At 50.3% G+C, this 27675-nt stretch overlaps 9 protein-coding genes across 9 annotated transcripts; 6 read left to right on the plus strand and 3 right to left on the minus strand.

Moving 5' to 3' along the window:
• Positions 1-532: 532 nt before the first annotated feature.
• Positions 533-2783, plus strand: PHATRDRAFT_bd1734 (predicted protein; the record flags this gene model as incomplete). Its single annotated transcript, XM_002176334.1, has 1 exon — positions 533-2783. The coding sequence occupies one exon, from the start codon at positions 533-535 to the stop codon at positions 2630-2632; it is 2100 nt and encodes a 699-aa protein (XP_002176370.1). The 3' UTR covers positions 2633-2783.
• An 820-nt stretch (positions 2784-3603) lies between these two features.
• PHATRDRAFT_bd1446 (predicted protein) lies at positions 3604-5715 on the plus strand (the record flags this gene model as incomplete). Its single annotated transcript, XM_002176335.1, has 1 exon — positions 3604-5715. The coding sequence occupies one exon, from the start codon at positions 3604-3606 to the stop codon at positions 5713-5715; it is 2112 nt and encodes a 703-aa protein (XP_002176371.1).
• Positions 5716-6073: 358 nt separating this feature from the next.
• On the minus strand, positions 6074-9250 carry PtAP1/2beta (predicted protein). The gene is made up of 3 exons (XM_002176393.1): positions 9163-9250; positions 7045-9010; positions 6074-6970 (listed from the first exon to the last, which is right to left on the minus strand). Exons 2-3 carry the CDS (start codon positions 8968-8970, stop codon positions 6224-6226), a joined length of 2673 nt encoding a protein of 890 aa, XP_002176429.1. The 5' UTR covers positions 8971-9010; positions 9163-9250; the 3' UTR covers positions 6074-6223.
• A 1759-nt stretch (positions 9251-11009) lies between these two features.
• PHATRDRAFT_bd1737 (predicted protein) lies at positions 11010-12181 on the plus strand. The gene has a single exon (XM_002176336.1). It carries the CDS (start codon positions 11058-11060, stop codon positions 12102-12104), a length of 1047 nt encoding a protein of 348 aa, XP_002176372.1. The 5' UTR covers positions 11010-11057; the 3' UTR covers positions 12105-12181.
• Positions 12182-12692: 511 nt separating this feature from the next.
• PHATRDRAFT_bd561 (predicted protein) lies at positions 12693-14004 on the plus strand (the record flags this gene model as incomplete). The annotated part of the gene is made up of 3 exons (XM_002176337.1): positions 12693-13061; positions 13192-13557; positions 13648-14004. 3 exons carry the CDS (start codon positions 12693-12695, stop codon positions 14002-14004), a joined length of 1092 nt encoding a protein of 363 aa, XP_002176373.1.
• Positions 14005-14138: 134 nt separating this feature from the next.
• On the minus strand, positions 14139-15945 carry PHATRDRAFT_bd780 (predicted protein; the record flags this gene model as incomplete). The annotated part of the gene is made up of 1 exon (XM_002176394.1): positions 14139-15945. Exon 1 carries the CDS (start codon positions 15843-15845, stop codon positions 14139-14141), a length of 1707 nt encoding a protein of 568 aa, XP_002176430.1. The 5' UTR covers positions 15846-15945.
• Positions 15946-17131: 1186 nt separating this feature from the next.
• On the minus strand, positions 17132-18016 carry PHATRDRAFT_bd174 (predicted protein; the record flags this gene model as incomplete). Its single annotated transcript, XM_002176395.1, has 2 exons — positions 17132-17579; positions 17643-18016. Coding segments are annotated over 2 exons (822 nt in total), but the record flags the coding sequence as incomplete, so codon positions are not given.
• A 1666-nt stretch (positions 18017-19682) lies between these two features.
• On the plus strand, positions 19683-22506 carry PHATRDRAFT_bd1740 (predicted protein). Its single transcript, XM_002176338.1, has one exon. It carries the CDS (start codon positions 19967-19969, stop codon positions 22364-22366), a length of 2400 nt encoding a protein of 799 aa, XP_002176374.1. The 5' UTR covers positions 19683-19966; the 3' UTR covers positions 22367-22506.
• An 844-nt stretch (positions 22507-23350) lies between these two features.
• Positions 23351-27373, plus strand: PHATRDRAFT_bd1453 (predicted protein; the record flags this gene model as incomplete). Its single annotated transcript, XM_002176339.1, has 3 exons — positions 23351-24786; positions 24833-24873; positions 24900-27373. 3 exons carry the CDS (start codon positions 23351-23353, stop codon positions 27371-27373), a joined length of 3951 nt encoding a protein of 1316 aa, XP_002176375.1.
• Positions 27374-27675: the final 302 nt, after the last annotated feature.

Below are 27675 nucleotides of genomic sequence, written 5' to 3' on the forward strand. Positions count from 1 at the left end.
AATATATTGAGGGTGTAAAAGTTGGATACTTTGGGTTGCAAAGGTGAAAATGATGCCTCACATTTTGAAAATTGGCGTATGGGTTCTCAACATCTATGCATGTTTCTTTTGCCAACTTCTCTCAATTACTGGAGAGCTAAAGCTCTCGAAAAAGTAGGGTACTATCTTTATAGACATCATGCGCCATACTGAAATTTAACAAATTTTCCGATCTTGATGCGAGGGGAGACATGAACAGCACTAGGTAGAGCCAGTATATAAAACGGACCAATCGTGGCATCCCATCTTTACAGGAATAAATCTATCGGCGAGATAATGACTATGCTCTTCCAAAATTTAGGTTGGTCATTTTTGTATCTTGGCTTGGCGATGCAAAAAAACGTTGGGAATATAGCGGCAGGGCATCACTTTGAAAAAGTGCTTTCTCCGTTTGGCTCATTTTTGTGACGTTCCAGTAACAAAAAGCGACGACTGCAGTGATTGTACCAGCTCATCACTGGTCCATATTTCTCCACAACGCTTAATTTGCACTATGGAAGCTTCAACTTCGCCGCGCACAGCCTCAAAAAAGATCGGCCTTGCTTTGGCTGCCTTTGAAGCCAACATCGACAAAAATAATTCAATTGGCGAGACCAGATCCGGCCTGTATCTCACAAATTTCGGTGGTTCGCCGAAACGAAACGGCTACGCTTCGAACGTATTGCTCGGTCCACAAACGTCTCCAGGGTCATGGTCTTCTCCGACATCTTCCAAGCAAACCTTGTTGAAACATATTGCTGCACCGGATCTCTCCCTCGCTTCCCCCAGAAAAAAGGAAGCGGTGGAAACCGAAAAGAGGCTTGGGAAAAAAGAGAAATCCAGTGACCGGGCGGGCTTTGAAGTAAAGAATACTGACCCTTCGGTCCGTGTCGCTCGCGAATGCGGTTATGTTAGCTCTGATGACGACTTGAGTGTAATCGTTCCTCTCGCAGACGATCTTTCGATGGATTCGAGTTATGCAGCCGGCGCTGCTTTCACGTCGCAGACCAACAACAATTATCCTCCTACTCATTTCGCGATGCGCCCTGGAACCATTCGCGGTTATTCCTTTGACAGTGATGACGTTGACAGCAGCCAAAGGGAGCTCTCCCACAAGTCCTCTGGAGGATTTTCCATGTTTCCTGGAAGGCCATCCACGGTACGCGGAAACTCTTTCAATAGTAGTGATTCGGAGGACTTATCCGAAGACGAAGTTCAGCGACCGAACCGTCGTGCCCCTCGTCGCGGCACACGCCCCATCAAAAGCAAGGGATGCGAAAAGGAGGCGCGTGAATATCCCCACATCCAAAGCACGCAAAATCCGGAGCTTCACACTGCATCTCCGGAATCCAAAAGCAGGCTAGTCTACTGCCCTCCACACCAGGAAGGGGGCTACACGGAAGAATTGATGCACCAGCCACTCTCGCTCCAATCGACACCCGAGCCGCCAAAAAACAAAAACGGCATCGCTGTCGTCCCCGACAAACTGGTGGCATCCCCCAAGGACTTCAATTCTGAAAGAGCCAACAGTCCCTGCGCGCGTACCGGGAGAATTGTGGTCTGGCCTCCTCGTCGCGAGGACAAAGACAGTATTACCAATGCCCGAAGCTTTATTCCAGTAGTGGAGGACCCAAATATGGCTGCTGTTCCCCTTAGTCCTCCCACAACACCTGTGCTGGTCTCTTCAGTCACTCTACAGGGTCGAAGCTTGCGTCCCTCCGCGGTGCGAGGGAATTCGTTCGATGGTATGGATCTCGAAGAGGAGGAGGCGCATGCCGAGAAAAGGGCAACGCTTCGACGAGTCGTGAAGAACTCTGACGAAACAAGGGCCCAGGATGATAGTTGCACACAGCTAATCCCATCTCCAGCGAACGAACCGGACACCATCGCCTCTAAAGGCGATCAGCGAGTCGACAACGAAGTGTCTCCCGTGTTGGCAACGGACAGTGAACGAAGTTGGACGGCGAAGCAGTCACAAGCGCACCCGTCGTCCCGAAAGCCGGAAGCCTTCCACGAGGATGTCTTATCCAACTTTGCCGACCAACGTCGCGCCATGCTGGCCCGCAATCCGCGCAAACCCATTGCGGCTGTCTCTCCCACCAAGCTCAAAGACCGCATGAAGGCGTTTCAGTTTCAGCAATCGTCCGTGTCGCTGTCGACGCCAGATCTCGAAAGTACGCGTTCTCCCAACTCGTCCCAGGCCCGGCGCGTGGTGACCAACAAACCCGGCGCCGTCCCGGCCACCCCCACGTCGGCCCCCGTGTTGGAGTTCAACGAGCCTTGCGTGACCAATTTCACATCGCCCGTCTCGGTAGCGAGTCCCATAACTTCGGTTGATGGAACGGCATCCTTCTCTTCGGGTGGCGACCGAGCCAGTCCGAGGTACACGACCCGGGATTTTTCCAACAGTCCTACGCGGTCGTCAACACTCCATTGCTCGCCCACATACCCCACGTTTGAGAAATACAGGTTGTTACCCACGTACGAAGAGCAGCATGAGGCTTTACTGGCTCGGTCACCCCGGAAAGAAATCAATATTGACTCCCCCACCAAGCTCAAGGAGCGCATGACAGCATTTCAGGGTGGTGGACCCCCAAGTCTGGCGGGGCTTTGACGAGGTCTCTGGCTCGAGAGAGAGAGAGTATACCGGCGGTGTATGACAACGACTCGCGCTGGTAACGGATGGAAATTGTACGCTTTAGGAATAAAATACGACATCATTGCATACTTTCTTTGTATTTTCGACCAGTCTGGCGTATATTCTCTGATCTACACTAGCACTGTCCACATTAGCTCTCGAGAGAGTTGGATTTAACAGTACGTAGCTCATAGTAGTTTACATAACAGTTAGTCAAGATGTGCTTCTGACGAGTTCGCTTCCATAGGGTTGTGCGGTCGAACCGACGGTCGGGAGTCTCAACAAACGAGGAGGGCAGGGTTGGCCCGAAAGGCGTGGAAAGCGCCGGCAAAAAAGTCCTGACTGTCCACCAGCAAGCCAGCAAAAAGGCCCAGCCCATATATTTGGCAACGGGGAAAAGTCATTTCCCCCTCCTTCGAACGGTCATTGTGCTTGGGTTAACAGGCAATCGAATTCCCAATCTTGCGCATCCGTTTAGCATTTCGGGGACGAATCCCAATGGGATACTTCCAAACTTCGGCTTGTTTCGATCGTAATAAATGGAAATGGGTTCGTGATTGGAATGCTGGAACTATCTACAGGAATATATTTATCGTCATCGTAATCTCACAGTCAAATAAGTTTTTCCTTGGTATTAATGTAAATGTAAGTGTACTTACTGTTACGGACTGGTCATTGTGGAACGATTACCCTCCACAATCCGATTTTGCCAACACCGACCAAGTCACACTCACACACCCGCATTCAAGCAAACCTTACCGATTGGGAAGAGACCCAAGACAAAGTCCGCGTGTCCGATGGAATTGAAGTGATCTTGCAACTTCCGGGAGATTGGCCTTCCGAAAACGTTTGGTCAATTCCACAACGTTAGTGGGAACGGAAGGGAACTAGTGTAGACCATCTCGTGGAGGATTGTGTGAGAGTGTGTGTGCGTGTGTATATACAACATGGTGTCCCGTGTCGGATCCGTCCTCAGTCTCTTTGAACAAAACATCCAACGAAACAACTTACACGTTCGTGAGAAAGAGTCGACCCTGTATTTGACCGACCGACGGACACCCACGACGCCCTTGTCGCTCTCCCGGCGGAGCGACGCCACCGTCCGGATCCGTCGGAGTAGTATGCCGGGACGTCGGACCGAACCCACGTCGTGTCCGAGTCGATCCAAACGACGCGTAGCATCTCCGTGTGTACGGTCGTCTCTCTTCCGTGGCCCCGTGCCGTGTGAGTCGATTCGACCCCCACCCTTGACATCGTCGGACCAGCAGTTCCTATCCGAAACCACCGTCCATACTCGCAATCAGAGTCACCCACGGTCCCCGACGCGGCGTGTGTCGAATCGCAAAGCGTTGAGCCACGCCGAGACGGGAACTGTACCACAAGTACAGTCATGCAGTCCAACCTCGTCATCGACCTCGTCGTTGCATCGGACGTCTCCCGCACGCCACCTCGTGACGGTCACGCCCGTCTCTCGCAAACCCAAGTTGCGGTCGGTACCGACAACGACAGATCCCAATATGTGTGCTTCCCCGGCGACCGCATCGTCGTCCACTACTGCCACTACCACTACCACCGCCTCTTCCACTACTTCCGGCGAAACGGTTGTGATAATAGCCGATTCGGTAGAAACCTCGGTATCCGACGGGACGTTGTGGGTGGTACCAACGACGCTTACGCCCGACGCGGCAACTCCCCCCACGCGTCCCGGACACTCCCCCGAACCCCGTCGGACGACGACCCTCACACGGACCGGACTCCCACCGGCAGACGCCCCAAGTCGGTCGCGGCGGACGTCACTCGAACATCGTCGCTCACGTACGACCGCGAGTTCCACTCCGCCAGCACCATCGCGTCGCGACGCACCGTACTCTGCCGTGGATCAGGCCCGGAAACGTGCCCACATTCGAGCCAAAAGTGCGAGACTCCAACGGGATCTAGAACACTTGATTGCCGAAGTCCACTCGTTCAATCTCATGACCCCGAAACGACGGCAAACTATGGATACATGGTCGGAACAAATCCGTGTCGTTGAGCGCTGCATCGAGTCTCCTATTCCCGAGGGACGACCCCTCCCACCACTCTTACGAGTACGGCAGGACCAGGCCATGGCACGGATACAAGCGTGTGCACGAACATGGTTCCAGCAACGTGCCCGGGTACGAAACCAACGCGCCGCTACCCGCATACAAGCCGCGGTGCGGGGAATGCTGCTTCGGGGACATGCCCGCCTCCGTGTCCTCCAAGCACGATTGGCTTACGTTCATCGGATGCGTCACAAAGAAATGTTGCTGGTGGAACTGAATACACTGGAACAAAAAGAAGAATACCGTCACAAAATCATCGAAAAGACCAAACGCCGAGACAAGCAACTCGGCGAATTGATCGACAGTCGTAACAAAATTGTGGAGTATTTGCGACAGGAGAATCGCAAGATCCGTGATCAGAACAACAAATTCGAGGCGGTCATATTCCGTCTCGGACAAATGAACGAACAAGTGCAGTATTCGACAGAAGTCCACAACGCCAACTTTCAAATCATGCGGAAGACCGTGAAAGTCTTGACACAACGATCCCGAAAGCTGATGGAAAAGGAAGATCGCCACAAGAAACGTGTCGACAAGCAAGTGGCGAACTTGGCGGCAACACGAGCTCGTAGTATGCACGAGACTCGGATCCGCAAAACGTACGAAGCAGCACTCGGCAACATCGTGGATTGCTTTGAAAATCAATCCAAAGACGAGGGCCTCGTTGATATGGTGGTGGCCATGAGCAATGGTGAGTGTGAAGAGTATAACTATCAACACCAAAAAGCCTCGGATGACGAACAAGAGGAAGGTTTTCTACTAACATGGTGTATCGATGACGAGGCTTCCATCAATTCTGACATAACTTCGGTTCACGGTCACCGTTCTGTCATCGGAGATGATGACAGTTTTGAAGAGGAAGTGGTTGATGACGACTGCAGCCAAGAGGTTGGTATTGAGATGACTCGTTTTGACGACGATGACGGGACGTGTCAGTCGAGTGTCTGGATAGAGACTCATTCTATTTTACTGTAATCAACATCTCTCGGCGCACGAGGATGCAGCTGTCGCATATGAGGGCGGGGGGAACTGAAATCGGCAATGTTTACGGGCAACAATAGGTAAAGCGATCGCAAAGACCACTTAGTACAAATTTTTCGTCTCTGATTTAATGTTGATCCCCTTGTCTTTTGTGGCGGAATCGCTTTTGAATGTAAACCTACAGCGGACGCAGGTCTCCTCCCGTGGAATAGCGTATGCTTATAGCATATAGCTCAAGCCAATCGCTAGTGAGCGGTGGTCCGTGCATGCTGTGGACTCATCGATTAGGTTTCATACGTACACTTCTTGAACAAATTTCCATCGGATCGACGATCGTATGTTGGAGCTTACAGACAACCCTAAATGACGAAACTTTACCGGTTTTTAATCAAACTAACATAGAGTAAAGGAAGGAAATCTTTTTGAAATTCGTTGGACGGAAAGATCCCATTATCGTAAGTGAAATCATCAATCAAACAGCCCACATCTTAGAAACACATCTTCAAGCGCGCAGCAGGTCTTCCAAAGCTTTCTTGGCCAGCAATCCATAGGTGGCATTTTCGGTCTTGAGACAAATCTTGCAAGCGTTTACACCTTGCTTGAAAGTTAACTCGGCCAAGAATTCCATGTCAGTCACTGTACGCATCGAAAAGTACACTACTTCCTGGCCTTCTGCGTTTGGTACAGGACGGCGAGCAATAAAGAAGACATTGCTGGCTTGGAACTTTTGTTGAACCAGATCAATGTCGACCGACTCGCTGGGCAAATCTCCTACAGTCGCGTAAAGTTCATTGCGATCATCGATGGATTTCCAGTTCTCAATAAAGGACGAGCGTTCCATGGCTCCATCCGATGAGAATATGGCTTCAAAGTTGAGATTGACCGCAAAGTAGAAAACGTTGCCAGACGTCATATTCTTGATTGCTACTTGAACCTGTGGATTTGCAGGTTGTCCCGCAGGAACTGGAGCCAGCATATTGGGAGTTGTGACCAGCTCAATTACAGCCACACCCGAACCACCGGGACCCGCTGGAGGTTCACACATAACTTGCTGAGTCGAGGGACTAAGACCGAACGCGTTTTTGTTGAGCTGAACTGCCAAACCAGCTACCACGTGATTGGCCGATACATTGTTGATTTCCATTTCCAGACGAATCGTATTGCGATACTGTCGAAAACCAGCGAGCACCTCTAACCCTCCACTTTTTTCCGGGCCCGTGACAAGATTCATTGGAGCAGTCGGTTCGAACTGTAGTCGGAAGAAACAAAAAATGAGATCGATCAACCCAAGCAGATGTATTAACCAATGAAGCCCGCACTTACCCGACTACCGGGCGCGGCATCATCCTGCGACTGATCGTTGACACTGAGTCCACCCATATCCAGCAGATCAGCACCACCATCAACGTCATTTTCGTCTTCGTAGTCGTCCTCGTCTTCTTCGTCATCATCTTCATTTGTCGTTCCGGTTCCGGCTCCGCGTCGGATTACAAAGGCTTCGGGAGGTTTGTGGTAAACCGAACTGAGAGTCGCAATCTGTCCAATCAAAACGTTTAGCAACGCTGGATCGAGCTTGAAGGTATCGTCTTCAATTACGGGCTTGTCGCCTAGGACAACCATCTTCGCCGCTTCTGGATCGGTACTCAAGAGACGCCAGTAAATAAAGCCGCGGTCGCGAAGATCAGGATTGTCCGACTCTTCCGTCGCCATATCCAAAACGCGCTGTACCATATCTTGCGTGTCATCCGGATCCTTCAAAAAGCACTTGACCGTGGCAGTCAGTAATTGAAGTTGAACGACCGGGTCCTCTTCCTCAAACGTCTCCAAGAAAGTATCGAGCAGCTCGTCGGCATTGTCAATACGTTCCGCATACTCGCCAATGATCCAGATCATACTAGCCTTGGCGAGAGGCTCGTCCAAAGTATCAAGATTATCACAAAGCGTCGCAATGATGGATTCGTAGCGATTCGGGTACCGGCGGAAGATATCCTTGATAACAATTACGGACTCTTGAACCACATAGTTGACCTTGGTCTGGATCAAATCCAGGAGCACACCAATGCACCGCTCGGCCGCCCGTTCGAGTTTCACGGCACAACGGCCAATGGCCGAAACGGCTTTGCGGACAAAATCCACATCCACTTCGGTGGCGTACTCTTTCAACTCCAACAAGACTTGTTCGATATTTTTTTCGGAAACCAATTTGATGATAATTTCCAACTTTTCCATCTTGACGTAAATGGGATCGTTGTATTTGCAGAAAAAGACCTTGATTTCGTTTTCCAGAATGTGCGGACGTTTCTGTACAATAAGATTAATGTTGCGGAGGGCCACGTACTGAATTTCCGGTTCCGAGTTGAGCAAGGTGACGAGGGGTGGCGCTAGTTTGCGCGTCAGGGCCCGAATCGAGTCGGAATTTTGCGAGCCCATGAGTTCCATGTAGGACAAAATAACCTTGACGGCCGACATGACGACGGCTGCGTTGGCGTGCTGCAACCGGGGCGTGACGCGCTCAATGATGCCTTCAGCTTCCCGTCCGTCAGCGGGCGTGTATTTGGACAGCGAATCGAGAATAAAGACTTGTCCCCATTCGGTACATTCGTTGAGGGCGGCTAAGAGCTTCTGCAAAACAGATGCAGAAATGCGCATGACGTCCTTCCCGGAGGTTTCGGCAATCTCGGAAAGAGCGGCGACACCGTTGGCAACGACGGAGGGATTCGAGTCGGAAATAAGGTCGTGCAGGGTTTCCAAAAAGCCTCGTTCCACGACGAGATCGGGGGCAATGTCGTAGAGCTTGGCGACACAGACCGCCGCGGTCTTGCGGACGTAGGGATCATCATCGCGGAGAGCACGGGAAAGCGGCTCGCAGAGGTATTCCGTAATACGATCGACGCGGATGCAGCCCATGGTACGTACGGCGAGCGCACGAATGAGCGGATTGGCGTCGGACGCGTCCTTGACAAAGGTGTTGACCGCCAACAAGGTGAGCTCGGGCTGAGTCTTGGCGTAGTTAATCAAGTAAAGGTAGACGAGCTTCTTGAGCTCAATGTTTCCCGTCTGAACGCACTTCAGAACATCCGTGAAAAGCATCGACACGTCCTTTCCAACCGTCATGGACGCAATGACCTTCTTGACGGCGTCTACTTTAATGGCTCGATCCGAAGAATGCAACTCCATGCGAAGTTCGTGCATTTCACCCTTTTTCTGGGTGGTGAAGAACCGCGCATCGCCTTCTTTTCCCAAAGCCATGATGATGCTAACGATGACGACGAGCGAGCCTTAACGTAACCTATCGTTGCAAACAAAAAACGATGAAAAAGCCAGTGAGATACATATTGCATTTAAGCGCAGGGCAAATTCTCTTCGTGTTTCCTCGTTCTCGACAGAGCGAGAAGCTTTCCAAAGCCTTTCCTTTACAACACAGCCATCTCCATTCCTCACCTTTCAGTAAGCCTACACAGTGTGTAGACGATACTGTTGTGAGTACGAAACAAATTCTCCACGCTAGACAGTGGCACTGACAGAAAACACTTTACAGCCTTTGCCGGCAGTCGGAATGCCATTTTCCACGCCACGCTCGCTGTGCGGGGTCAAAGCCAACATGCATCTTTCAACGTGCGGCTGTTAAAACCCTAAACCTATTTATAGTTTCTCGCACGAGACTGACCGGTACGTGACTCTAATGTTAGCAACTGTCAAAACCTGAGAGTGAATCCTAAAATTACGCACGCCTCCGACAATCGGATCCTGAAGCCCACGGCCTTTCCACAAAGTGGTACCGACGTTGCCATACCCTGGTTCTCTTCTCTCCAGTAGACGTGCCCAAAGCGGACGGTATAGGTACCAATACACCATACAAATGCCTCACCCATCATCCCCCTTTCTATATTTAAGGAACAGGCAGAACGCAGCTCAAACGCATCTGAGAATGATGCACTTGGGTCGATTTTAAAGTCTGATCATGCGTTTGTTCTCTTAACTACATCCAGTCTTCGGATATCCAGTTTCAATACTAAAACTATAGTAAAATCGCTTCCCTGTAGAGAAGCCGAAGTTTGGAAGTGTAGAAAACATTGACTTGAGCTTTCCTGGATCTTGGTGATGATGAGCCTTGTTTCGAGAACTAAGACCAAGACCCATTGTGCTTTCTGGAAGCAGTGTATCCGTCAACCCTTTCCGGAGCAAAATGCTTCGCAGAATCCCAAAAAATTTCTGTGCATCTCCCGCTTCCCTGGTATGCAAAAAATTAAGATTTAAAGTAAAGAACAAGTTGCTTTTGAGTGTATCAGTGTTCAAAGCTCAATCAGGGCATACAAAAAATGAGAAACGTATTTGCCTCAACAAACGAGGTAAAAACTGCTTTGCTAAAATTCTATCCATTCATTGGTATTTCTTCACTGTCAACATCAAAATCCGACTTAAAAGACACAGGATGCATGTCCTATTGGAGTATTTTATATGATGGTGTCGTTGTGAGGCTGCGAATGAGACGAATCCACGTGTGGGGTAAGTTTTAACCCGTGCTGTGAATTTGATTTCGTGGGTCTGGTAGCATAAAAACTAACAAGTTCCGTCCTTACATCGACGGTATGGAGCGCTCGGATCAGAATTCTATAGCACAAACAGTAAATACTTCAAGTTTATTTATCTAATTTCAACGAATTCAAAGCTCGATAGATTTCTATTTATTAGTCTCGAAAACCCATCGGAACATAAAATCTTTACATTGATAATGTAAGTCGTGTTGAAAAGTTTCACGCCAAATTTTCAAAACTCTTTGTTCCCATGCACTATGCAAAAGTGGTCAAATTCTTACGTATCTTTCTACGACTCCTAAGAGCCTCCAACTATTATCCACTAGGACATATTTTTGATAGAAGGCGACAAATGACCAACGTTTGACTGTGAATGAAGACCTCATGTACATAGGTTGTTTGGTCGTGTTTGACAACCCCAAGTAACTTCCAATCGCTCCCCACCAAAGGAAAGCCATTCTTACTGATAGACAGCTTTGCCTAGATCAGCGTAAATCAAAGTTGCTGCCACTCGCAAGAAACCTAATCATATCGAGCAAAAATGACCAGTGAGTTCCCACAGATCACCGAAACACTTGTACTTACGGTTTTTTGGATCGAGAGCTACCGGAATGAGCCTTTAGCTATAGAAAACTGAGAAACGAGGCATTCAATTTTTGCTTCCTACAAGCTTGGGATCGTGCACCAAATTGACATGAACAAGGATCGCTCGTCCTCGATCAATTATTTGATGAATCTCATAAAAAGATTTGGCGACATTTAGTTTCCGTATCCCCTACGTCAATCACCGAACATCCAGCCATGTATAGATTTCTTACACCCGTCTTGTTGGTGATAGTTATGGTGTTGGTTATAACAGACAACCACGATCACACCAGCCCGCAGCAAATTGAAGAAGTTGCGGTAGTGGAGGAAGAGAGAAGCAGTTGCGACAACTCACAACCTCTTTTCCCATCTATCAACTCGGACGCATCGATATGTCTCGACATACTGACGGACCCTACAACAGGAATCGCCTATCATCCTCCAGGTACACCGCCGGAAGGCTTCATAGAAAATCCCTCGAGGGCGCCTGGGCAGGGGGCATCTTGGATTAGGATCTTTCCGAATTCGATAGGCGTGCTAGCCGCGTTATCTAACAACATCGAAACACAAAACTTGGGTGTGCGGGACGAAGATCAGTGCTATTACCACGGTGGCCACACGCGATGCTCGTTATCGGGGATCTTCATCTCGATCGACAAAGACAACAACGTGAGTATCCTGTCACTCGGCGATGAGGACGAGCGCAGGCTCCAGACAACCCAGGTGTTTCGATCCTACTTCGGCAGCCTTGGTGCTGATACATCTACCGAAGACTTTGAAACTCGAGTTCTTTTTTCAGAGCACGGGGAGGATGTGCTTAAGCTTGATCAATCGATGTCTCAGGTGCTGGAAACTCCAATGTGGTCGACAACCGATGACTATGGTGGTTCCGGCTTCAAGACAACGTATTCTAGCTCTGGAATTTCTCAGACCGTAACATCGTTTAATTTGACTACCGGGGTGGAGGACATGGTCATGCGCTGGTATCAGAGAAGCACCACGGCCGGCCAAAAGGATGTTGAATTTTCAACGACGACCTCCGAAACATTCAACATTGCATTGACTGGACAAGACGTCGCGTGTGAGTGGACGTCTGGAGTGACTGTACTCGGATGGGGCCTCGCCAACGCTTGTCCGGGATACGTGAGCAATCCGACATGCGTTCTCATCAGCAATCTCCATTGGTCATGCATTTGTGACCAGTCGGTCGAGACTCCGTTTGTGTGGGTCAATTTTCACGATACGATAGCACAGCAGCAGTGAAAACAAAGATACAATCCCGGCAAAACAAGTAGGTCGAAAGATTAATCGTTTAGAAGTAGCACATCAATAGGTATTCATACCGTTCATTGTAAAACATTGGTATCTTTCGCGGGAGGTGACATCATTCGGGATAGCTACTAGAGCAGACGGGTAATCTACAACAGAAACCCGGAAACGAACGGAGGTGCCCCATAAATCACACAGTCAACGATGACACGATGCCACGATGACGAATTCCGTCCCTTCCGGGAGAGGGACAGGGCTCCCAACTGTGAGAAACCGAAGGAACAAGCAGCTTTACGTTAGTATCACGTCTACCTACATCCCATTCACAGTCAGCAACACAAGATCGGCTCCCACCTTGGTTACAGAAACCAAAGTTCTTCAAAGGTTGAAGCCTCTTTGACCATTTCAACGATTCGAATACGATTTCCAGCAGCCAGCACCATTAGAAACTAAAGGAAGATGATCATGAGTGTGCGAGCCTCTCTGTCGATCGTCCTGTCGCTCACGTTGTTCACGCGCGCGGCGTCGGGCTTTACCGGTACGGCGCCATCGCGGCAATCCACGTTTTCCGGAATGCTGTTTATGAACAGCGACAACAAAAAGAAAAAGACTCGCGCCAAGCCGCAAGGCTTTGCGGGAGCCGTCTTGCGGGACTTGCAAACCTCCCGATTTCCCTACGCCGGCGACGTGCGTCCCGGTCAACAAACACCGCAAAAGGTGGTGCTAGACGAAAGCATCGTCAAGCCGGATTACTGGCAGACGGGGGCGCCGTCGCGGCCCTCGAAACTGGCCCTCCCGTGGATGATTGAAGTCAAGAGCCCGGAAGAAATTGAAAAGATGCGGGCCTCCGGGAAACTGGCGAGGGAGATTTTGGATCTGGCGGGCAGAGCCGTTCAACCGGGAGTGACCACGGACGAAATCGATCAGATTGTGCACCAGGCTATATTAAAGGTGCGTAATAAAACCGCGTCCCGACAATTTTTGTGGCGAACAGGGGACTTGTTGGTTGTATGCTTACAGTTAGTGTGCGCTTTTCGTTTCGCTCGCCAATAATTGCATTCGTTCTGGATTTTGGTTTCAGGCTGGAGCCTACCCCTCACCACTGAATTACCACGGATTTCCGAAATCGTGTTGCACCTCCGTCAACGAAGTCATTTGCCATGGAATTCCCGACGACCGAAAGTTGAAAAATGGTGATGTCATCAACTTGGATATTACCGTGTACTTGGACGGCTACCACGGCGACTGTAGTGAAATGTTTGTGGCTGGCGAAGTGGATGAAAGCGCCCAGAAACTACTACAAGCAACCTACGACTGTTGGATCAAGGCGTGCATGTTTGTCAAACCAGGAAACGATTACAAAGACATTGGTGGTATCATTGAAGATCACGTGACACCATTGGGTTTCTCAACCGTCCGTCAGTTCTGCGGACACGGCATCGGCCAGGTACGGTTTATTTATTTTTTCTTTGAGTACGATTCTTCGCGCATTCTAGTATTTGGGATACTGACAACATGCCTTCTTACTCGTCTCTAGATCTTCCACACAAGCCCCAATATTTTACATTACCGCAACAACGAACCCAACGGCCAAATGGCAGCTGGGCACACCTTTACCATTGAGCCGATGATTTGCGAAGGATCCGCCAAGGCCCTAACTTGGCCCGATGAATGGACGGCTACAACGATCGACGGCAAGCGTTCGGCGCAGTTTGAACACACGTTGCTCATCACCAAAGACGGCGTGGAGGCTTTGACGGGCAAGAACGAAAAGTCTATGCTGCAGCTTTGGGAACGCAATTCGGAGGTACACAAGGGTATCTGGCTGGGTACTTCCAAGGCAGCGGAAGCGAGACACAACGAAATCAATGCACGCTTGTTGGCGGCATCGTAACTTGATATCGAAGTGCCCTTCAATGATACTTCATACCACCTGGGGCTCTTATACAATACACACGCACAAGAGTAGACGGAAGTAATGTGTACGCCTAAATTCTTACTCTAGCTATAGCTGGCCAAAGTAAGTTACTACAGTTGTGTGACGATCGGATCTTCACCTTTGACGTCCTTGACCGCGTAACCCAATTCCGTTACTTGGGATCGCAAGGCGTCGGCCAATTCCCAGTCTTTGGCTTCTTTCGCGGCTGTTCGCCGCTCTACCAGCTCCACCACATCGTCTGGTATTACCAAGGCTTCTTCTTGAGCAGTTTCTTCTTCTTCCGACACCGGTACTCGGTAGAATATACCAAACACTTGATCCATTTGCTTCATGGCATCGAGGATCCGTCGGAGACCGGTATAGTCCAACGACACTTCATCGTCACTCACTTTATTTACACGCTTGAGCTCGCCTTCGGCAGCCTTGACGAGTGAAAAGAGTGCGGCGGATGCCCGCGGCATGCTCAAATCGTCGCAAATCGCGACTTCAAAATTCTCCAACGCCGTACGGGCTACCGTGGGCAGCTCGCTGTCCGTCGTCTCGTCCACCACGCTGGCCCCGTTCACCCGTGTGCACTCTTCCAATTGGTTTTTAATCTTGTCCATACGGGCAATCGCGTTGCGAGCCGCCGTCATGGCTTGCGGCGTAAAGGCCAGCGCTTGTCGGTACTGGCTGCTGACGGCCAAATACCGGTAGGCTCGGACATCGTCCGGCGTCGGACAAGCTCCGCGCAGGGTCAAAAAGTTGCCGAGCGATTTGGACATTTTCTCATTGTCCATATTAACAAAGCCGTTGTGGAACCAGCAATTGCAAAATACGTTGCCGGTTGCCCCTTCGGATTGGGCAATTTCGTTTTCGTGGTGCGGGAACTTGAGATCGATGCCACCCCCGTGCAAGTCGATGGTGTCGTCACCAAAGAAGTGTCGGGCCATGGCGGAGCATTCCAAGTGCCAACCGGGACGACCCAGTGCAATGTCGTTCGACTCCCACGCCGCATCCATGCGGTCCACACCAGTCTTGAAGGCTTTCCACAAACAAAAATCGGCGAAATGCTCCTTATCGTCTGACTCGCCCCGTTCCGTTTGGGCCATTTCTTGGTAGTTGAGTTGCACGAGCTGGGTACCGTAACGCGGTTGCGCCTGGGTTCGAAAGTACCAGGACCCATCCGGTGTTTCGTAGGCCAACTCCTTATCCCGCAAGACACGAATCAAATCCATCATATCATCAATGTGTTCCGTGGCCCGGGGATACTGGCACGCCGGTTGTATGTTGAGTGCCTGCAGGTCATCCCGAAAGTGCTGTTCGTAGCGACGGGTGAGAGTCTGTACGTGATCGATTTTCTGTTCGTTGGCACGTTGAATGATCTTATCATCCACGTCGGTGAGATTGCACACGTGAGTCACGTGGTAGCCAAGATACCGCAAGACACGTTTGAGGACATCGTACGTGAGGAAGGCCCGAAAGTTTCCCACGTGCGCGAAATCGTACACCGTCGGACCGCACGTGTACATGGACACGACGTTCGTGTCGGCGCGGACCGGTCGGAAGGGTTCCTTCGCGCGCGTCTTGGAATTGAACAAGGACAACACAGGCGCGTCGGTAGTCGTCGGTGTGGACGTAGTCTGTAACGTGAGAATAGACGGGAACCATGGGACCCCGGGAATCGTGGGTGTTGCGCGCTGGCGTGGACGTCGGGAACCCCACGGCACGACGGGGAGCCAAGCATGCGTGGGAAGGCTCGTCCGTAAGCTACAGAGGAACGCCAAAGTTAGCGCGGGTGCGTATCGTACAATCATTGCCAGTGTAAAATGTGCGATGCCTTATACAGCTTGTGGAAGAGTTACGGAAGATGGACGATATCGAGAAAGGACGTGCCGGACGATGGATACCTCACCGTCAATCGAACGTGTATTGGAGAGCACTCATTTCATTGACGATGATGTTGTGATGTGTGTCGAATGATTTGTTTCCGGGTATCCCAAATGAAGTGTCAACGGCCAGACGGAAACTTTCGAAAGCACAGGATCAAGGACAGACACCGGCAATGCGGTGTTCGCGTTCTCACTGTCCGAGCGCCCATCACCGAGCATCGACGACCGTCGACGAACATGCGTTCTGTTGTTTGAACCGTAAAGTACGCTGTGTGTCCTGGGACACCTAGCTAGAGCGTGTACCGTTCTAGTAGCAATGAGCCACGGAGAGACAACGAGAATTCATTGTCACACCAAAAGCGTCACACCAACCGGTAACTTTCCCGAGTCAAATCGTTCGTATCCATAAAGTATCATTGTCCATTGTCCCCTGTTCCTTTGAGTCTTTTGTTATTACTATTAGCATGGCTTCATCCTCGTCGACAGCGAGCGTGAAAACCTCACCAACGACAACACCGTCTGCAACGGCGGCGTACACGTTCCGTCCCAAGTTTCAACGCCCCTTGACGCAAACGAACAGCGACAATCTCTGTCTCCCCCAACCTTCCAACGCCTTTTCGCGCTTCTTTTACATCTTTCGGATGAATAACGGATCGTACGTTCTCAACAATTTCGAACTCACCGTGTTCTACCTCGCCACCGCTACCTGTACCGTCGCCGTCGCGCTCTACGGGTACGTCTTTGTGCGGGGATTCCTCGACGGCCTGCGGCAATGCTCGTTCGCGGACACGTGCACCGCGACGCCCGCCGCCGTGTGACCGGAAGAAATCACGATGGTCGCTAGACGGACCAATCACCGATCCATGCTCCACTACCGCCGAATGGAACGCCGACACACACACTGTGTGTGTGTGTGTGGGTGTGCGTACAGGGTTGTATGTGTTTCTACGGTCACTTTGTTGCCCACACCCAAGCCATACGTCGAAACTTACAGGATAACCATGTTAATCTCCATTATGTTACTAATGAAACAGTAAAACTATCAGAAAGTACGGTTGACACGGAATTGGTGTGTTGGATTAGAAACAGTTATTTGTACACAAGGTCTACGTGAACAGTCCACACACTTTTGTAGCCGTCTATCGCGATGACCCTTCTAGTAGTTGATCACTGTCCAGCGCGGGAGTTTCGCAGCGTATTATCAACGAATCTCCATTCGGAATGGTCACGAAATCAATCGAGTCTCGATCCGGATCGCGGTCGATACAGGATTGTAGCAGCCGCGGAGGCTCGTCCATGGGCTCTTCCGATAGCGCAAACGTGCCCCAATGGATACCGACCGAGTGGTCCACGCGCAGCGCCTTGTGCATCAACAAGGCCTCGGACGGATGCATGTGCGCGTCCCGCATCATGAAATCCGGTTCGTACGCACCAATCGGCAAAGCCGCCAAATTCAACGGCCCCAAGTAGTCCGACACAATCTCGAACAACGGAAAACTCGGCGGCAGGGCGGTATCGCCACCAAAAAAGAAAGTGGCACGCGGAAAGAAAACAGCAAAGGCACACCACAATCGATAGTTGCGATCAAAGAACGTTCGGGAGGCCCAGTGTTGGACAGGGCAGCAGGTCAACCACATTTGGTTGGATTCGGCCGGATCGCTAGTAGACGGATGGGCGTTGTCTTGCGTGGTGGCGAGGGAACGGCGCTCGGTTTCGAGCCACGCGCCTTGCTCGTTCCGTACCAGTTTGACGGATTCCCACCATTCCAGCTCGACAATCCGCGCGGCTGGAATGTCGCACTTATCTTGCAGCCATTCGGAAATGCCCAGAGGCACTACCCATCCTCTTACCTTATCGCGTAATCGTATACAGCTCATCTTGTCCAAATGATCGTAGTGATCGTGTGATATTAAGCAGACATCGACTGCGGGCAAATCGTCGGCATCGTAGGCCGGCGGTATATCCCGTGCAACGCCCACCACGTTCTTGTAGGGACTGGCCCGGGTGGAGAACATGGGATCGGTTAGGACTGTAATGTCACCTTGCTGCACCAAACACGTGGCGTGACCGATCCAAGTAAACTTTAGTTCGTCGTCCGGTACAGCCGGTTGTAATGGAGGCAGAGTGGCTGTAACCGTCAAGGCCTTGGTGGAGGACGTGGCGGCGTAAGCTTTGGGATCGAAACTCCAGGACGGAATGAGCATTCGCCATCCGTACTGTTGGTAATTACGTAAGAAGCGCTCCCAGCGCCAGCGAAGAATTGCCGACGCGGTTTTGACCCCCGAGGTAGATTGGGACAACCATGGATTGACGAAGCGTCCCGTAGCGTCTCGACTGGTCAAGGGCCGTCCGGCTGAATCGAACCAGTTTGCTTCGAAATATTCCGTCAACGTGACGGCTTTGGTTTTGAACAAAACATAGCGGTGGAGACGATCCCGACTGCGATTCCAGATACGGCGTAAACTTTCTTGCATTTTGATACGACGGGCTTGCATCCGTATTCGTACCTTCGCGCGGTAGGTGTCCCGTTGATCGCGCAAGGACAGACGGGTCGTTTGAAAACGTGATTTCTTGTCCTGCATCCAAGTTTTCGAACTGCGTTTCGCCAACGCGTACCCGTCTCTAGAATTTTGGATAGCTTTGTTCCAACGCACGTGCAAACGTTCCTTCCAACGCGATTTGAGTAACTTGACGTGCAGTATTTGTTTCTGCTGACGGGCGTTCCATCGAAGTTTGCATTCTGTCCAGGACGTGGGTAAATACAAATAATGGCGCCTTTGTTGTTTCGGGACCAAGGTTGCCATAAACGAGAATGTAGTGGAAGCGTTCCAAAGAGAACTGTTGGGAGTGGCGGCTCTTGTGTACGGTCTCTTGCTGATCGTTCTGGTTCCAACCGACGAATGAGGAGTCCTACAATTCGTCGTAGCACTCGCACATGCCAAGGTAGAAACAAACGGCTTGTTGGAATACATCAGACTCGAAGTGACAAGAGGATGCCCGGGACGCATTAGCGTCACGGCGACTCTCCCCGCCATGGTGCCCTCGACTTGGTCGTCTGTGGCAACAGCGCACACTGGAAGGTGGGCTGCGTGGGCTTTCCAATAGAGGTGGTGCCTACCTATCCTCTTACGCCAATCATCATCTTTCACTGTCCGTGGCAATCCGAACCGGCGTATCGTATTTTTTCTCGCGCAGGCGTAAGGAAAGCAATTCTCAATTAGGGTCACAAATAGGTGGCTATACTTTCCATCGATCGCACACCGCGTCGACAGGCGCACAGTCTAACGCAATCATGGAATTATCAATAGCTCCGAGTGTTTCTTCCTATAGATATCAGATGTGTCGTTTCATACCCGAGCGCAGTTCACGATCCGTTGCCCTCGAGAGAAAGTGCAATAAAAAAAGTATTTTTTGGAGCAGCCTCTTTGAGATGCCCTGGAATTGCAGGAAGTAATAATTAAAACGAAAATTGAAGTTCATACTTACTTATAATCACTATAAACATAACGGAACCGAGCCGATATTCTCACATTAGGTTGGTGCGAACTTTACATTCCCTGGGAGAGTAACATGAACAGTAAGTAATAATTGGTATTTTGGAATCCATGCCTCTGGACGTTTTCAGAAAGATACACACGGGAAAGAAATGGTGTACGGGGTTGGACTATGTTGGCTTCGGAAGGGAATTCTTGACCGTAAATCGACCCCGTACAACACCAGCGTAATACCTGAGTCGCGTACCCAGGAATAAAGTTGCGTGGGACGACCTGTTCGATGTAAGCCCTTTGATAAGTCGTCAATCCGAACAGCCGTGGCAACTTTCCACTGGTGGAACCAAGCAGGATTCGCTCCAAAATGCAAGGGAAAGGAACGTTCGGACTGCGAGGCAAAAGTCACGAAACCCAAAGGTAACACTCGGGGCAAGCTTCGCACGAATACTTCGCATCATCTCGTTGTCCAAAGCAGAGTCTGTTAGGAATAGCACCACCCCTTGGGAGAGGTATGCTCTGGTTTTCGAGCCGACAACATCCTACGTCTCGTTGGCCATGACGGAGCCCATGCATTTTGCTCCAGGCCGAAGGAGGAAACGTCTTTCTCGGCACACGTCTTTCCGAACGTTGATATGGATCTCGAGCGTGCTCTTGCTCCACTTTAGAGTTGCATGGGTCATAGCGAGCAAAAACACCACGGAAAAAGTCTACCGCTTCGGCATCATGCCCAAATCTACCAACAATCGATTTTACGATCCCGTTAGAGAAGGGTGCGAGGCACGGGCGGCTTCGTACGACATCAACGTGCTGTGCGACTGGGTCGGACCGGACTGGGAGGATTTGACTGGCAAGGCCCAGGCTTCCGTCCTCAACACCTTGATCGACGCCAAACTTGCGGGTGATCCGGATGCCTTGGACGGTATTGCTGTTGCCGTAGTCAATGAAGACGCCTTACAGGAACCTTTTCAACGGGCACTTGCGGCAGGCATGTCCGTTATCTGCTTCGACAGCGATTCATTCAAATCCTCTCGTCAAGCCTACGTCGGGACCGACAATTTTGCCTTTGGTGAACAACTCGGTAAAGTTTTGTTGCAGCTACGACCGGAAGGGGGAGTCTTTTCTGTAGCGACCTTTAGAGGGCCGAATTTGCTTCAACGGGTCAGCGGAATACGATTTGCGCTCGAAGGAACGACCTGGAAAGAGTTGCCGGACTCCATCTTGTACGAAGATATCACAAAACCCGAATTGGGCCTTCAGCACTTTGAAGATCTCAAGCGATCCAATCCCGAGCTCGGGGCGATCGTACCGACATTCGGAACCTTCATGGAAGAAACGTCTCTTTGGATGAATCACGTGAATAGTCGTGACGATATGACTTTTGTTGTGGCGGACGCTTTACCACATCAAATTGTACTCATGGAACGAGGGTTCGCCGACGGACTAGTGGGGCAGTTGCCTTACCAATCGGGAGAGTTGTGTATCGAAACTATGTTGGAATTACAACAGCAAGGCAATCCGCCACGAATGGAGAACAACGATTTGCTGTTTGGGACAAACCTGTCCTTTTTCCTACGTATTCCACTTATTTTGCCCGATCTGAAGGTTGATATGAATTATGTGGAAAACTTTCGAATCATTGGATATTCGAGTGTTGGTCTTCTATGGGCGGCCACCTCAGGGGTCACCGCTTGGGTCGTGTACAACTGGAAAACCCGTATCGTACAAGCGTCGCAGCCCATTTTTCTTCTCATGATTGTGCTAGGCGTGTTCATTATGAGTAGCTCAATTATCCCCATGGGAATAGACGACCAGCACAATTCTACGGGTGCTTGCACAGCTGCGTGCAACGCAACTCCCTGGCTAATTTCCATGGGTTTCTCAATGACTTTCTCGGCGCTTTTTAGCAAACTTTGGAGAATCAATCGGCTGATCCAGTCGGCCCAGCGCTTCAGCAAAGCTAAGGTCACTGTTCGGGATGTGATGCTTCCATTTTGCATTCTCATGGCTGCAAACTTGACCATTCTAATTTGTTGGACGGTGATTGATCCGCTACATTATACACGCACCGATCATTTGGGAACAGATCCCTGGAATCGGATCATTTCAACGTATGGAAGCTGCGAAAGCGCCGACGGGGATCGGTCGCTGCCGTATCTCGTATCGTTGGCGGTTGTGAATTTTGGTGCCCTTGCTGTGGCCAACTTTCAAGCTTACAAAACCCGGCAGATTCGTAGCGCATACAGCGAATCTAAATACGTCGGCGTTGTGGTGGCGAGCATGACTCAAGCCGGTTTGGTGGGTCTACCGGTGCTTCTGCTCGTTGATGAAGCACCACAGGTCAAGTATCTTGTTCGTGTACTGCTGGTGTTTGTTATTTGCTTAGCCATCCTGGGATTTATGTTTGTTCCTAAAATTCTGCATCACCGACGCGAAGAGGAAACCCAGATGCAATCCAGAGTTTCAGTATCGTTTGGTCCAACGTCGTACCTCCAAGATGACTCCGGACCTGCAAGTGGACCCTTTCCGAGACGGTCGTCATCCCTAGGAAGCGGAGAGTTTCTTCGCAGCGGGTCTGCATTGGCTCGGAATTCCTGCGTTTCTTCTTTGGGATGGAATTCTGCCGGACGAAGTCCTTCCGAGGCGGAGCTTGGGGACCTCTTATACACCAGCGTAGCCGACATTCGTCTTGCGGCCGAAGCGGCCCAGGAATTTGCTCGTAAGCTTGACGCACAGGAAGAGAACGATATTGAGAATCAAAACGAAAGGCGCTCCGATGAGAGCAAGTCAGAAGTTGGACAAGCTTCTTCATCAGATAGTCTTGGTTTCGCTAATAGTCGAATAACCGCTTCAAATGGCCAAATTCAGAATCACGATTCTAAAGCCTATACTGACGATGTCGCGTTACGAACTCTCCTTTGCTCGGTAGAGGAGGAAAAACTCGACATCAAGAGTTGAAGAAATGGTCACAACCAAAACGGAGCAGCGCGTTGTCAACTTCGTACCTGACGGTGACAACAAGCGCAATGCTCAGATTTAGTGATGTATAACTACATATACAGATTCTACTTTATAGTCTGAAACCAGTTCCCTACGATACCAATTGTTTGTTTGCACTGCGGCCATTCAAACGATACTGATACCTACCAACCGACAATCGAACAGCGACTTGATGAACAGAAGCCATGAAGGGGTTTCTTCGTTCATCACGTATGTCCGTTTCAGAGCAAAGTGAAAATCTCTATAATGCCATACCTTACCCATTCAGCATGGGTAGTGATGCTGTAACACTATGTGTTCCGTGTATGGGATGCTTTCCAGTTTGTTGCTCTTCCTTGACTGACAGGGAGATCTTTCGTCTCTGTTACTTTTAACTCTTGAGTATTACTCTACCAGTACTTTTAAGAGCCAGATCGACGGTGAAAATGCGATTGTAACTTCAGAAATGTAGTAGACATTGTGGATAATACTTATATTTGACAGTCAATAATATTTCTGTCGCAGCAAAACCAGCTCTCTAATCCGAAGCCTCTGTGTCGCAAGGAACAGACAAGAGTACGGGACTCAGAATATATGTTTAGCATACTCGATGCAAGAGTACACAATATATTAGGAAAGGATACAAACTATGTAAGTATCCAGTGAGATTGAATATTTACAAGATCAGAACCGCAGGAATGAAGAGGTCTGGTCCCACGGGTTTGAGAGGTTCTTACCCAAAGGAGAATAGTCAAATAAAGTTCGTATAATCTCAGAAGTTAGTAAAGTAGTAAGCTTACAGCTCTAGATTGGTTGACTGATAGCGAGTGCAGTTGTGGACCCGAGATAGGCCACGACGAATCCGCGACCCGGTACGACCCACCGAAACAACACCGTGAACGAGAGAGTCTTGTGAGAAGTCGTCCGTTCACGACAAGTTATCGAGCCCAACGCATCCGACTGATGGAGACCGAAGCTACAGCAGGTGGTGAGGTCTTCAAAGGTACATTTGCTGTGATGAGTGGTACTGTCGCACCAAAACACGGTGGCCTGGTGGACTCACATGCTTGGACAGGAGGTGAACCTAGTCCTGATTGGAGCAAGGTTCTAATTGATGAACCAATGACACCTTACTGTTACCATGCGCAGGGATTTGAGAAAGGCCTCAAGATCTACACTTCGCGAACAGGGCAGGGTGAGAAAAGTGCAAAGTTGTTTGGTTGCTCTAGCAAGGACTACTCACTTTTGGCTTTCGCAACCGATGCTCAAGAGCATATGGAGACGCATGGGATGGATACGGTGTTCTACATGAAGGACCCGTCAACGTCGGAAATGAAAAACTTATTCGACTTCCATTCTCGTTTTACGATCTCGCAAACCGAAGCTTGGATTGACCTTGCAAGCAAGGATGGAACTTTTGACAAGTACGACAAGAAAAACCTGAAGGATTCCTGTACGTGGCTCATGAACCACCTTGACTCGGATTTGACTGCAAGTATCCGTCCTTTTGTTCGTGGTGGGACCCTTACTGGGCCAACTGTCTGGATGCGCATTGTTGGAGAAGTGCAGTCGGATTCTATTCGACGCCTGAAGAAAGTGCAAGAAAAGTTGGAGACCCTCAAGTTGGCTTCTTTCAAGGGCGAAAATGTTCGTGAGTTTGCACAGTCGTTCCTAGACTTGTGTATTGAATTGGAAAACGCGAAACGACTTCCCGAAGATGTTCTACTTACCGTGGTTGAAGCTTTGTCGAAGTGTACTGTCGAAGAATTTCGGATCGACTTTATGAGTAAGCGATCCGCTGTCGAACGGTTCATGCGAGAGACAGCCGGAAAGGATTCTGCTACAATTGCGAGGATGTCGGACCGTCTTACCTACCGTGATTTGCTCGACGAAGCTAAGTCGAAGTACACGTCGCTTCTCGATAGTGGATTATGGGGGCCAGCTGGTGGGTCAGGTGACAAGTCTGGAGCCCCTGCTGGGTTTCTCACAAAAGCCGAAGTCAATGTCCTTATCCAAAAGGCCGTGTCAAGTGCCAAGAGTGGAGACAAATCTGGTATCACCTGCTACAATTGCAAGGAAGTTGGGCATTACTCTCGAGATTGCAAGAACAAGCCTGCTGATGGGAACGGAAACAGTTCAAAACCCAAGAAATCCAAGGCAAGCTGGCGCACCGTTGCTCCAAAGTCTGGCGAATCCGAAACCAAGACCGAAAATAAACTTGAGTGGCACTGGTGTGCTCACTGCAAGGAATGGCGTGTTGGACACGGCACCGCAACGCACGACCACAATTTCAAACCGAAAGAAGCAAGCAACGGAAAGAAAGGACCCCAAGCTAATCTCGCCGCAACTGGTGAATTGTTGGGTGGTGGCACTCTTTCAATGAGCGCCGGAGCCGGATTGTACGAGGCATGGTGACTGATGGGGTGGTGGTACCCTCTCCTACAGTGGATTGTGGACCATCTACACCCACCCCCTTTCTTTTACTGGTTGATTGTTGTTTATACCTGGATAGGATGGCAACAGAGGAATGGTGAGTCCTGGTGCAAAGCGTCGCGTCGAAAGAAATTTTCTCGATCGTACGTACCGTTTGTTCGCCTTGGTGCCTACCCGACTCGTTTTGTCCTGCTTTCGAGCGTGATGTTACCAATGTCGGTTGTTTCTATGGTTCTCGGAGGGAGAGCCGAGTCTTTCGGAAGTCACATTGTGGCCCGATGGTACTCAGCCTGGTATGGAGGAGAGCGCGGTGAACAGCGAGCCGTTCGCGTTCGTGTACGGCGTCGTCGCCCCAATCTCAATTACCATGGCACTTGGAAAATTCGTCCGCCTCCAACCCCCTTCTTTGCGACTGAAGTTCCCGTCATTCCTAAATTTTCGTGGGGTGCCGCCTTCGCTGCAGAGGGAGAGGAGAGACTGTGTCGTGAGCAAACGAGTGCGAGCGAAGTCGACGAACAGTATGCCCAACCGATGGCGTTTCTGGGCAGTGCTTTGGACAGTACTTACTGGTTTTCGAGAGGGAGCCGGGACGAGTTGCTGCAAACTTTTGCCGTCATATGGGATACCGGAGCAACCCTGACCGTCACCCCGCATCGCGATGATTTTGTCGAGTTTGAAAGTTACGACAATGGCGGTCGACACGTACTGAAAGGTCTCGCGAAAGGCCTCACTATTGGGGGAGCCGGAGTGGTTGCTTGGAGTGTGGTCGCTGACAACGGTGACGTACTGACGATTCGTACGCCTGCTTACTTGGTACCTGAAGCTGGGCAGCGTCTACTGAGCCCGCAATCTTTTCTTCAGAGTCTGGTAAGTCAGGATCTTTCGGGTTCGCGACCTTCAATTTCAATTGGACCTAAGGCGTTAACCGTTGAGATGGGGGCGCAATCCAAATTAACGGTTCCATATGATGAGGGCAATAATCTACCAACCAGTCAGATGTTTTCGGTTGAGTCATCGGAAGAATCTACTGTGGAGTTGAATATGTGTGTGACCGACGAGGCAAATCAGAACCTAAGTGCGAGTCAGAAAGAGTTGTTGCGCTGGCATTATCGTTTCGGTCATCGGAATTTCCAAGCCGTGCAAACAGTGTTGAAGTCGGGAGTCCTCGGACGGACCCCACTTATCATGGGAGCTTCTAAGTGTGAGCATCCTAAGTGTGCGTCGTGCCAATATGGAAAAGGTCGACGCAGGGCGACTGGCGCTTCTAGTACAAAGTCAGTGCCGGCAAAAGAGGGAGCACTTAAGTCTAGTGACCTTTTTCCGGGCCAGCGTGTCTCTATGGATCATTTCAAGGTGACTCACAAGGGAAGGCTGTACGAATCGAAAGGAAAATCATTGGCGGACACTATGTATTCCGGTGGATTGATATTTGTCGATCATGCAAGCAGTTATGTGCACGTTGAACTTTGTGTGAACTTTACGGCTGGTGAGACTCTCCGGGCAAAGGCGTCGTTTGAACGCGCAATGCTAGATCATGGGATCACGGTTCAGAGCTACCAGACGGACAATGGAGTTTTCGCAGCGAAGGAATTTATGTTAGAAATTCACAACATGCAACAGAGTATTGGTTTCAGCGGCGTCGGCGCACATCATCAGAATGGGGTTGCCGAGCGATCAATTGGAACTATAATGGCAATGGCAAGGACGCTTATGCTGCACGCGGCTATTCGGTGGCCGGATGTGAGTGACGCCTGCTATTGGCCTATGGCAGTTGACTATGCAGTCTATCAGTACAATCATGGTCCTAAGTTGGTGACAACGGCGGCTCCAATAGATTTATTATTGAAGACTATGGTTCCCCGACACCGGTTGCATGATTTGCATGTTTGGGGATGCCCAGCATATGTTTTGGACCCGAAGTTGCAAGACGGACAGAAAATTCCAAAGTGGAGCCCCCGTTCGAGACGAGGAGTTTTTCTTGGGCTGTCGCGTAAGCATTCGTCTACAGTACCACTGATATTGAATTGCGAGACACTTACCATTTCTCCGCAATTTCATGTTGTTTTTGACAACTGGTTCTCGAGCGTACTTTCTATGTCTGCCGAGGAGCCGTTTGACCCTAATGTATGGACCGAAATGTTTGTCGGTTCCCGATACGAGTACTTTTTCGACGCGGACGATCCGGTTGAACTTGACGCAGAGTGGTTAAGCGAGCGTGAAAAGGAAGTCCGAAATATTCGCGACCGAGAGGACCGGGTGCGACCACAGCTAGATTTGCGAGATGGCGTGCCAAAGGGACCCAAAGTTGGTACTCACACAACCAATCTATCATTCAAGAGGGAGAACAGAGCTACGGATATGCCGTTGCAGTTGCCTCCAACTACTCCAATTGCCGTGTTGCCCACTACTGGAACTGAGGAAGATCAATTTCCCATTTCTGATCCGTCGGTGCCAGAAAGTCCTAGCAGTAACAAGCCTCCGAGTATTTTGTCGCCTTCTAAAATTTGTCGCGAGACACCGCGCAGCCCACCTCCACCTGAACCGGAACCTTGAGTGCGTTTCCAGGATCCTCCTCCCAAGCAAGAGTCGCGTCACCGTCGGCCTCCTCGTCGTTTCGGCTACGACGGCAGTCAGGGACATGGATACCTCAGTAAATTTTCGAAACCGGATACTGGTGAATTGTTGTGTTTTATTGGTGCAGCTTGCAACCTGATCCGCCATCAACAGAGCTCGTCGGAAGCGGATTTGGCCTACCGGACCTTTTGCGAGAGCGATTTCGAGACGGAGACGTTCAATTTTCGCGATCCCTTAGCATTTGCCGCTTCGACGAAACGCCACGACCCCGACACCCCAAA

The sequence above is a fragment of the Phaeodactylum tricornutum genome, genomic scaffold (assembly GCF_000150955.2).
Source record: "Phaeodactylum tricornutum CCAP 1055/1 PHATR_bd_32x35 genomic scaffold, whole genome shotgun sequence".
NCBI classification, from domain to species: Eukaryota; Bacillariophyta; class Bacillariophyceae; order Surirellales; family Neidiaceae; genus Phaeodactylum; species Phaeodactylum tricornutum.